At 44.3% G+C, this 12102-nt stretch overlaps 1 protein-coding gene across 3 annotated transcripts; it reads left to right on the top strand.

The window, feature by feature from the left end:
- The first annotated feature begins 5689 nt into the window (after positions 1-5689).
- Positions 5690-11265, top strand: LOC129827723 (serine protease 23-like). 3 transcript variants are annotated; one of them, XM_055888821.1, is made up of 2 exons: positions 5690-6153; positions 9037-11265. In XM_055888821.1, the coding sequence occupies exon 2, from the start codon at positions 9054-9056 to the stop codon at positions 10224-10226; it is 1173 nt and encodes a 390-aa protein (XP_055744796.1). In that variant the 5' UTR covers positions 5690-6153; positions 9037-9053; the 3' UTR covers positions 10227-11265. The 3 variants fall into 3 exon arrangements, with proteins under 3 accessions (XP_055744796.1, XP_055744797.1, XP_055744799.1); XM_055888822.1 differs by having other exon boundaries at positions 5690-6183; XM_055888824.1 differs by lacking the exon at positions 5690-6153 and adding an exon at positions 6205-6664.
- The last annotated feature ends 837 nt before the right edge of the window (positions 11266-12102 follow it).

Genomic DNA, 12102 nt, shown 5'->3' with positions numbered 1-12102 from the left:
ACCTGGTTTGAATCCAGGCTGTATCACATCCGGCCGTGATTGGGAGTCCCACAGGGGAGCGCACAATTGGCCCAGCATCGTCCGGGTTTGGCCGGGGTAGGCTGTCATTGTTCTTAACTGACTTGCCTAGTTAAATAAAGGTTAAATAAATTTAAAAAAATAGAAGGTCCCACAGTTGTCAGAGCAAAAACCAAGCCATGAAGTTGAAGGAATTGTCCGTAGAGCTCCGAGACAGGATTGTGTCAAGGCAGAGGCAGGGAAAAGGGTACCAAAACATTTCTGCAGCATTGAAGGTCCCCAAGAACACAGTGGCCTCCATCATTCTTAAATGGAAGAAGTTTGTAACCACCAAGACTCTTCCTAGAGCTGGCCACCCTGCCAAACTGAGCAATCGGGGGAGAAGGGCCTTAGTCAGGGAGGTCACCAAGAACCTGATGGTCAATCTGTCATAGCTCCAGAGTTCATCTGTGGAGATGGGAGAACCTTCCAGAAGGACAACCATCTCTGCAGCACTCCACCAATCAGGCCTTTATGGTAGAGTGGCCAGACGGAAGCCACTCCTCAGTAAAAGGCACATGACAGCCCGCTTGGAGTTGGCCCGAAAGGCACCTAAAGGACTCTCAGACCATGAGAAACAAGATTCTCTGGTTTGATGAAACCAAGATGGAACTCTTTGGCCTGAATGCCAAGTGTCATGTCTGGAAGAAACCTGACACCATCCCTACGGTGAAGCATGGTGTTGGCAGCATCATGCTGTGGGGATGTTTTTCAGCGGCAGGTACTGGGAGACTAGTCAGGATTGAGGGAAAGATGAACGAAGCAAAGTACAGAGAGATCCTTGATGAAAACCTTCTCCAGAGCGCTCAGGACCTCAGACTGGGGCGAAGGTTCACCTTCCAATAAGACAATGTCCCTAAGCACATAGCCAAGAAAACGCAGGAGTAGCTTTGTAACAAGTCTCTGAATGTGCTTGAGCGGCCCAGCCAAAGCCCAGACTCAATCGAACATCTCTGGAGAGACCTGAAAATAGCTGTGCAGCAACGCTCCCCATCCAACCTGACAGAGCTTGAGATGATCTACAGAGAAGAATGGGAGAAACTCTCCAAATACAGGTGTGCCAAGCTTGTAGCATCATACCCAAGAGGACTCGAGTCTGGAATCACTGCCAAAAGTGCTTCAACAAAGTACTGAGTAAAGAGTTTACTTATGTAATGTGATAAAAAACATATATATTTTCTATTTTCTTTTCTAAAAAGCTGTTTTTGCTTTGCCATTGTGGTGTATTGTGTGTAGATTGATGAGGGGGGAAAACAATTAAATCAATTTTAGAATAAGGCTGTAATGTATCAAAATGTGGAAAAAGTCAAGGGGTCTGAATACTTTCCGAATCCACTGTATTACCAACACAGACTGCTGGTCGCTTGTGAATGTGAAAAACTCATTAATCTATCTAATTTTCCGGCTCCTGGAGGCATTAGGCAAGCTGTGATGGGGTTGGGCCCTGTGATTGACCTGGATTTAAACATTTATTTTAAGCCTTTTCCAGAAATGAGAACAAGACCAAAAATGAAAGCAATTGTCTGAGGATGGACCATCTGACATGAAAAGAAAAGGGGACATGATGAAAAATCTTGAAATAAAGGTTCAAATCCAGGTCATGTTACATGACTAACCAAAACACAGGGCCCTAGTGCTGAACCATACCAAAATAGTTTAAGGCGGAGGATTAGAGGTCAAAGTGTAAACCTTTGCTAGGTATGTTTGAGATTCACAGTTAGGATGCGTGCACAGCCACTTGAGGACCACAGGAGGACAACTGTGTGCTCATTGTGTTGAGAGAGCTTGACTTGTGTCCTTGCTGGTAGATTCCACAGCATTCCAGAAAGTGTCGTGCCTGTGAGTGAGACCTCTGTTTCAGCACCAGTGAACTGTTCACGCTCCCACACGTTCACATAGGGCCTGATGATACCCCCAAAAAGATCAAGGTCAGTGGGTAAATCTGAATGGGATGTGGGCAGGGAATGGATGAACAATGAACACCACCATCACTACCACAACATGCCCCAACATTTTAGGAATTCCTCTGCCTGCCTGTGGGCTATAATCACTCAATCCAGTAATAACGATAAATGTGTCTTCGTTCAGGTGTTTCATCAAATCCTACAGTATATGATGGAAAATGTCGCGGATGGAGAAGTTTAATGGCAGCCATTGCCACCCATACCTTAAGTACTGTGTTTTGTTCTGAGTCAGGGATAATCCACATGGACCACTGGAAACTGCTTGCATGATAAGCAAATGGAGAGCACACATTACACCTGTTTGAATGTCTCTGCACTGGCTGCCTGTGAGTTTAAAAATACATTTTTATATTCATCTATTTTTTATTATTAGTTGTTTCTTTTCGTATTTTTTTTCTAAATTTTTCCACCCAATTGGTAGTTACAGTCTTGTCCCATCGCTAGAACTCCCATACGGACTCAGGAGAGGCAAAGGTCGAAAGCCATGCGTCCTCTGAAACACAACCCTGCAATGCCGCACTGCACGCTTAACCCGGAAGCCAGCCACACCAATGTGTCAGAGGAAACACCAGCCCGCCACAGGAGTCGCAAGAGCGAGATGGGACAAGGACATCACTGCCGGCCAAACCCTCCTCTAACCCGGAAGATGCTGGGCCAATTGTGCGTCGCCTCATGCGACACAGCCTGGTATCGAACCAGGATTTGTAGTGATGCAGTGCCTTAGACTGCTGCGCCACTCGGGAAGCCCCCATTCTATTTGCTTTTATATCAATCTACGATTGTTCACCCCAATACATGTCAGACATGCTTTTAAGTTATGTACTCAGTAGGTCCCTCAGGTCCTCTGAAACGGGCCTTTTAACTATCCCAAAGCCTAGGACCAAGAGGCATGGAGAGGCAGCCTTTAGTTATTATGCCCCCAGCCCCTAGAACAGCCTGCTAGAGAAACTGAGGGGGGCCAAAACTGTGGACACGTTTAAAAGGGATCTTCAAATACCCCTTTTCAGCTGTGCTTTTCCTTAGGGTGCTGTTTAGTCTTTCAGTTTTTATTCTTCTTTTGGTTTTTATCCTCCGATGTTTGGTGTGTAGTAAGATGTTATGTTTTTACTGTTTTGTTTAATTTATTTGTTTTTCTTGTGCAGTGCATTGCGTTGCATCCATGTCTGAAATGTGCTATGTAAATAAAGCTTTGATTTGATTTTAAATACTGTAGTAGCCTACATTATAGCCTGCTTAGCAAGCCCATGTCTGTTGCTTTTTTGGCAACTGTCAGCGACTCAGAGCCGTGCACAGACCTTTTTCTGTGTGCTCAAAATGAAAAAAGGGCACCCCCCAGCTTAAGAAATTAACATTACTTTCATAAATTCATATCTTGAAATTCATAACACACCAAAATGTAAAATGTTTGAGCATAGGCCTATTTATTTATGCAACATGTAAAATAGGGACCTAGTAGCTGTCATAAAGACAAAGATTCAGCAGGCAGCAGGAAGGTAGAGGTGTACATGGTGGTTGAATTGATTTACATAGCGCTAGTGATGATGGTGATAAATGCACAATTCAATTATATTTACAAAGTTCTAGACTTCAAACTGTCTACACACAATACCCCATAATGTCAAAGTGGAAATTTATGTTTTTGAAATGTTTACAAATTAATTAAAAATTAAAAACTGAAATGTCTTGAGTCAATAAATATTCAACCCATTTTTTATGGCAAGACTAAATAAGCAGACATGAAATATCCCTTTGAGCATGTTGAAGTTATTAATTACACTTTGGATGGTGTATCAATACACCCAGTCACTACAAAGATACAGGCATCCACGCTAACCCAGTTGCTGGAGAGGAAGGAAACCGCTCAGGGATTTCACCATGAGGTCAATGGTGACTTTAAAACAAAATGGCTGTTTAATGGCTGTGATAAGAGAAAACTGAGGATGGCTCAACAACATTGTACTTACTCCACAATACTAACCTAAATGACAGAGTGAAAAGAAGGAAGCCTGTACACGATAAAAAATTTCCAAAATATTCTTGTTTGCAACAAGGCACTAAAGTAATACTGCAAAAAATGTGGCAAAGCAATTCACTTTTTGTCCTGAATACAAAATGTTATGTTTGGGGAAAATCCAATACAACACATTTATTTTTTTATTTAAACTTTATTTAACTAGGCAAGTCAGTTAAGAAATAAATCTTATTTACAATGATTTACTATTACAATTACTGAGTACCACTCTCCATATTTTCAAGCATAGTGGTGGCTGCATCATGTTATGGGTATGTTTGTAATCGTTAAGGACTAGGGAGTTTTTCAGGATAAAAAAAAAAGACTGGGGAGTTTTTCAAGATTAAAAGAAACAGGATGGAGCTAAGCACAAGAAAAATCCTAGAGGAAAACCTGGCTCAGTCTGCTTTCCACCAGACACTGGGAGATGAATTCACTATTCAGCAGGACAACAACCTAAAACACAAGGCCATATCTACACTGGAGTTGCTTACCAAGAAGACAGTGAATGGGGTGAATTGGAATGCCGACTGCGAGCCAGGCCTAATCACCCAACATCAGTACCCGACCTCACTAATGCTCTTCTGGCTGAATGGAAACAAGTCCCCACAGCAATGTTCCAACATCTAGTGGAAAGCAGCCAACTCCTTATTAATGCCCATGACTTTTGGAATGAGATGTTCAAAGAGCAGGTGTCCACATACTTTTGGTCATGTAGTGTATATATATGATTGGCTATATAGCGGGAATTGATGAACATTTACAAACAATTGCACAATGAAACCATGAGTGCGCACGAATTGGCTGGGGTCAGTGCGCATATGTGGAGAGAGACTTGCCTAGCGCGTCTTCGCCACACAACACAACAACACACTCACTCATCATCACAAATTGTAAGCAAGCTAGTTACAGTCCCTCCAAAAGACATCGGAAAAGAGGGTGGACTATCAGCTGATCATTGATGTTGATGATTAATTTAAATATACTAGTTAGCTAGCTTGATTTATTTTACTGATTGTGATTTATTTACCTAGCTCTCTTTCTGCCTCTCTGCTGCGCGTATCAGCCAACCAGACCAAATATTGATGATTATGATGATGTAGGCTAAATCAACTGTTATCAAGTATTAAACAAATGTTATTAGGCTATTGTAGCAGTAGTTTATATTTAAACTAAGTTGCTAGCTACACACACTCGACCGGTGACAGCATCTCTCAAGAAAAGCATGTTTGGGTACCGAGCTCCGTACAAGCAGCTTAATAGGCGCAACCAACGGACTGGGTGGGATGGGAGGTGGAGAACTTAACGACTTGGGGCCATAGATTTTTTACATCAATGACAAAGAAATTTAGCAGATAAGACAATTTTGTGGCGATTTATACCGCCAACCAAAAGGGCACTTTGGAGACTGGAATGGCAAAGGTAGTGCATGTGCCTGCAGGGACTAATTATTCTAAGACTGTAGCAATTTGTGTTTTTCAGCATCTATTCGGCTCTAATTGGCAGGTGGCATTTGATATAGCTTTAGGCTTTTCACATTTGATCCACCCCCAACCCCTGCGCCAAAGTCTACTCCTGAGAGGAGAAAAAAGTTACTGTGTCACTTGGGACTTTTTTTGCAGCTGAAGGACACACTGATCTTGAGCTGAGGGCTTCAAAATGTTTCCGATATGTGCTCCCCTAGGCCCCATCTTCACTCTCACCATCCTAAAAGCAGATTCTTATCCAGCTGAGACATGCTACGGCTTTTATATACAACAGGGGCGCTAGGACCGTGAGGGAGAGCGCCTCTAAATGTCTTTTCAGTAACATTTTCAGTTATTTGTAAGCGCCTTTGAACCGAACAGCCGTTTAAGCGACTCCCAAGGACGGATAGTCACATTGAGTAGGAACACAAGCTTGTAGTTGACTCTCATCGATAAACTTTGCTTGGACCGAATTGATTTGGAGACGTTATTAAAGAGGGGACTATCTCTCTGCGGGACTGTGAAGAGAGAGGGATACCTGTCACACTGAAGAGATGGGAGAAATCTGGGGAATCGAGATGCCCGGTAGTTTTGAAGGGGGCGAAAACGGGAATAGGATTTAAACACAGAATCTGTTTAACTGTTTAACAAAAAGGTACATTGCGCATGTATTGTCGTACTCATTGTAAGTAGCCTAATAATTTGTTAATCATTATTTTGAATATAATTATACCTGGTTTGTTACCAAGAGGCAACATTGTAAGATTACTTTTTTGCCTGGGAAATCTGTTACAAAGTAACTCATGTTGCTCCACTGGATAGGCCTACTACTTACTGTAAGTGAATGTTGCATTGCTAAACATTAACTAAAGCCAAAGCCTACCTTTTCCCCCAGCCCCACTGAATTTTTCAGTAAGTTGACTATACTGCCTCCCAGCACTATTCCTCTGTACTGGTGCGTCTCAATAGTGACAGAGCAAGGTACACATCATCTGTTCTCTTTGAGGTCTGACAACAACCCAAGGAGTGGACATGGGACAATACTACCTTCACTCATGATTTTGGTGAAAGACAAAAGACCCAGTGAGGGGGTTTTCAGGACATATCTCGGGCCCTGGGAAGCAGGCTGTTCTCAGAATTTCAGAGCCTTCACTTAAGGGTCAAAGGTGAGCTGTAGAATGCCGACAGGTTTCAGGTGTACAGAGGTCCATTACTGGAATGTTTGTGTGCCTTTGTAGCTTATATACAGTAGGTGTATTGGTGCTTGTTAAAAACCTCTCAGCATCTATCAGTGGGCTATAACCTTCAGTTGTCAGAAATGGGATCCACATGGAAATGGGAACGATTTTTCAATTTATATTGCCTTTCCAAATTAAATTGACTGCAATTTAATTGCATTTGACATTACTCTGATGGAAAGTGTTGACAGAATTAGTTGAGGTCCAGTGTCTTGTTTAAGAGAGGATTCCAAAAGGCTGTTAGGCACTGTTTGGCTCTACAATGTGTTAGAGCTGGAGGATCTTTCTAATGTGGGGTTCAATTTACTGTTGTGTACTTTGGAACTTAAAATGGAGGGTCACCCAAACCAAACTCACCCCTCCACAACTTTTGGAAAATGGACTCACCATGATATTTCTTGAACTATGTTATTGATTATTTTGTGTCCTTCATCAAATGCTTCCTTATTATAGGTTAGTGTGGTTAGATGTGTGGTTTGTCTCAACACACTATCCCCTTTCCCCAATTAAAGCTAGTCTGTCTCAGACCATGGAATTTATAATCGGCCCACTCTATACAGACTCTAAGAGCACTGCTACCCCAGGCCTTCTTAAAATAGATTTAGACACATGTTAAGTACTCTGACAATGTGTTTGTAATAATGTCAGTGCAAATTAAATGGAACCCAATTAAAGATTGCTAAATGTAGATGTTTCATGTGGATGGGATCAGAGGCCAGGATGTAATGACTGCTGATAGAGACGGGTGTAGTTGTTTTTGACTGCATAGCAGTGTAGGTTAGACATGAGCACCTTTGAGTAACTGTATCTTCTCTGGCTACACTATGATATAGAATACAGTTGTGTGGCGGGAATCTCTCTTTGTGTGACAAATCCGGTCCGTACGTCTATGCCTCAACTTGTCTTGTTTCACTTTTAGACACCTGCCACTACAGCCCAAGGGTCCATCATTTTCAGACCTATCGAGTTCCCCTAGCACCTCTGAGCCTGCCAAGCATGCTCATACATAGAATGTTAGTTCATGGTTGATGGCAGACACCACGTTGCCCCTGAGCCTTGTCATAAATATGATTTGAGACACTTTTCTTTCTGCTGAACAAGCTATAATAAAGTCCCCTTCAATCCTTCTATCCTCCCACACATACACAGCACAGTGGCCAAGATGAAAAACTTAATGATACAAGTTCATTGGCAGACAAATAGGCTGTGTAACCATATCCAGTGTTCCTCCCGAGTGGTGCAGTGGTCAAAGGCACTGCATCACAGTGCTAGCTGTGCCACTAGAGATTCTGGGTTCAAGTCCAGGATTTGTTGCACCCGACCGCAACCAGGAGAACCATGGTGCAGCGCACAATTGGCCCAGCGTCGTCTGGTTTAGGGGAGGATTTGGCCGGTAGGGATGTCCTTGTCCCATCGTGCTCTAGTGACTCCTGTGGCGGGCCGGGTGCAGTGCATGCTGACACGGTTGCCAGATGAACGGTGTTTCCTCTGACACATTAGTGCAGCTGGCTTCTGGGTTAGGTGGGCATTGTGTCAAGAAGCAGTGCGGCTTGGCTGGGTTGTGTTTCGGAGGACACATGGCTCTGGGCCTTTGCCGAGAGTCCGTACGGGAGTTGCAGCGAGGAGACAGACTGTAACTACCAATTGGATACCATGAAAATTGGGAGAAAAAAATAAACATATGCAGTGTCATATTTTCCATCACGACTGATATCCAATGTGTGCCCCAACACCTACTTTCCATCTATACTTATCTTGTGTACATAATCAGATGTTTCTCTCCTGAGGCTAATATATCAAACCTCCAGCAGAACTGACATTTTAATGCTTGTCAGCCCCTTGTAGCACGGTTTAAAATCACATTTTATGAATAGCCCACAGTATAGGCAGGAACAGGAGCTGCGTTGTTACCTCTTAAAATAAATGAAAATGTAGACCTGCATTGCAACATGAACCTGCATTAACTGATCCCACGTGTATAGGCTCTGAGCGAGGGGATTTGGAATCCACCTGTCAGACAGAGTGGATTGATTTTTATGGGGGATTTCGGAATGTGAGTGTTTGTGAATGATTCACTAAAATCAGGGAGACAAGCCAGTGTTCTAATCTCCACACCGTTTTGTTTAATTAGTGATTACCTGTTTTTAAGCGTCATTAATCAAACGGGGTTTCCGCAAAGTCCATGACGTCCCTCGTTAATCTATACCATTCCATTTCTCAAGGATAAGTGATTTCCTTATTTATTGTATTTTGTGTATTGTGGTTGAATGTACGTAAAATGTATCTGTTTTTCATTTCAGTGTTTTGATCAACGACCATGTCTCCACATCCAAACTCTGGCCTGGCTCATCCCTCCGCCTCAGTGCTGCTCCTCTTGCTCCTCCTCCCCCTCTCTCTGTCATCCCGAGCACTCCCTCACCAAGATCCTGTCCACCTCCCTTCACTGGTGCCCCATGTACCCCTGCCCCTCTCCCGCTCTCGCTTCAGTGCTGAGACTCAATTGGACTTCACCACTCACTGTAACGCCAGCTGCTACCACAAGGGAGAGCAAGAGCGAAGGCGAGAGCACCTGACTGAGCAGCTGGCCTTCGAGACGCTCTATGCGGATGGTTCTCGTACCCTCACCACTATGGATGTGGAGGACGAGGATGATTATGAGGGCACCATCAGTCCTGCCATTCAACCACCACCAATAAGAGGATGGAGAGTTACCAGTAGGCACAGGCGTCAGAAACGACAGATTTACGGGGCTGATGGGCGCTTCAACATCCGCGGTGACCACTTCCTGTTGGACTACCCGTTCTCCACAGCCGTGAGGATCTCCACCGGCTGCACCGGGGTCCTGGTGTCTCAACGCCACGTTCTGACCGCTGCCCATTGCGTGCATGATGGGAAGGATTACGTCAAGGGAGCCCGTAAGCTGAGGGTGGGCTTCCTGACTCCTCCGTACATCAACGGCACCAAGCCCAGTCAGGCCCCCACCAAGATACCCCTGGTGCGCTGGGTCCGGGTCAAAAGCACTCGTGTCCCCAAAGGCTGGATCCAGGGCCCCCAGGAGGTCAGCATGGACTTTGACTACGCCCTCTTGGAACTGCGCTGGCCCCACCGCCGTCCCTTCATGCGTCTGTCTGTGGCTCCTTCCTCTGATGACCTGGCAGGGAAGCGCATCCACTTCTCTGGGTTTGACAGTGACAGGCCTGGGGAGCTGGTCTACCGCTTTTGTCCTGTGGAGGATGAGTCTAACGACCTGATCTACCAGCATTGTGATGCCCGGCCGGGGGCCAGCGGCTCGGGGGTGTACGGCCGTGTGTGGGACACGGCTCTGGAACGCTGGGAGAGGAAAGTCATCGGCATCTTCTCTGGACACCAGTGGCTGGAGATTGACGGGGAGAACCGAGACTACAACGTGGCTGTGAGATTCACCCCGATGAAGTTTGCCCAGATCTGTTACTGGGTGCATGGGAACCGAGCGGACTGTATCCAGGACTGAGAGAGAGAAGGGGAGGGGGGATGAACTAAGAGAAGGTGGAGTGCTATGAAGCTCATGACTGAAAGTGATTAAAGTAAGCACAGAATCCCTTAAAGGAGATGTGGAGAGGAAATTACTCCTCAACTCATTCTATAACGGGCAAGAGTGAAACTGGATTTAATCCTAATAAATATTTAAAATCTTCAATACTATGTAAGAAAACAGGACTGCTAAACCTTCATGCGCCATAACATGTTTTCCTTGGAAAGGCGTCAACCGCTGTGACTGTCCCTTACTCTGGAAAGTGCAGGAATGTCCCTTTGGATCAAACTCAGTTCCCTCAGTGAATGTAAATGTTTTTCTGTCTCAGACTTAACTAGCTCCTTTTTTCGGGATCTATGCCTCGTTTCTAACACGTCTGCTATCATCACAGCAGCTTTTAATGCCCTTTTCCTTCTGGTCAGCTTCACAACACCGAGTCGATATTTCCACTGTATTAAACAGAACCACTTTTATTAGAGGGAAAAGAATAACACTGATCCTTTCCTTGCGTGCTCCCCGTCTCTCCTGTTTTATAACTGTGGTAGCAGCCGTTCATTTTCTACAATGTACTGACCAGCTTTAGCCAATGGAGGGAAGTACTGGACTGATTTTCTTTATATATATCATACTCTCCCATTGTACTCTATAATACTGCGACCGCATGCTTTTCAACACTTAGGATCAAATGTGTGGATGTGGAGTTGAATTTACAAAGACGTGGTGACGGGACGGTTTATTTGTTTAGGTAATGTCTTGAAGGATGGGAACGGTTTTGGAGAGTACAGGAACTTGTCATTGTGTAGAAAGACACTTGTTAAAAGGCACACTTGTCCCCAATGATCCAGAGGCATACCTAGCAACACTGAAAACATATTGAGCCTCAATACATCAAACATGTCAAAAAGGCTCAAAGGTATAGATGGTGAAATCAATAAAATACATTCTAAAAACCTAGGAGGGGGTTTCTTACTCTGAATGCTGGCAGCATATTCAACTTGCTTTTGAGCATATGGGGGGGGGGGGGGGATCCGAATGTTGGTAATAATTTTATTTTTTGAAAATGCCTATATCTATTTTAATAAACAGATTTCTATCGTGATTGCTTGTCCGAGCTCTTGTGTTATGGAAACCAGCAGGTATACAAAGAATGGCTTGCGTCTGTAAAATGGAATCCACTTTTCAGAAGTGGAGTTAGAGGGCTCTCTAGTGGTCAGTATACAAATATATTTAGAATGTATGATGCCAGTGTCTCTTCATATATACTGAACAAAAATATAAACCCAAGATGTAGTGTTGATCCCAAGTTTCATGAGCTGAAATAAAAGATCGCAGAAATGTCCATATGCAAAAAAACATTTTGTGCAGAAATTTCTTTACATCCCTGTTAGCATTTCTCCTTTGCATTTGGCAGTACGTCCAACCAGCCTCACAACCTCAGGCTACGGTTAACCACGCCAGCCCAGGACCTCCACATCCGACTTCTTCAGCTAAGGGATCGTCAGAGACCAACCACCTGGACAGCTGATGAAACTGTGGGTTTACACAACCGAAGAATTTCTGAACAAACTATCAGAAACCGTCTTGAGGGAAGCTCATTTGCGTGCTCTTCGTCCTCACCAGGGTCTGGACCTGACTGCAGTTCGGCGTCATAATCGACTTCAGCAGGCAAACGCTCACCGGCATGCTGGAGAAGTGTGCTCTTCAGGAATGAATCGAGGTTTCAACTGTACCTGGCAGACAGACAGCAGACAGACAGCATGTATGGCGTTGTGTGGGCAAGCGGTTTGCGGATGTTAACGTTCAGAGTGCCCCATGGTGGTGGTGTGGTTATGGTATGGGCAGGCATAAGCTATGG

The sequence above is a fragment of the Salvelinus fontinalis genome, chromosome 29 (assembly GCF_029448725.1).
Source record: "Salvelinus fontinalis isolate EN_2023a chromosome 29, ASM2944872v1, whole genome shotgun sequence".
NCBI lineage: Eukaryota > Metazoa > Chordata > Actinopteri > Salmoniformes > Salmonidae > Salvelinus > Salvelinus fontinalis.
This window is presented reverse-complemented; position numbering and strand designations above follow the sequence as displayed.

What these genes read in the sequence shown, in the direction of transcription:
- LOC129827723 (XM_055888821.1), top strand. Translation starts at nt 9,054, where the DNA reads ATGTCTCCACATCCAAACTCTGGCCTGGCTCATCCCTCCGCCTCAGTG.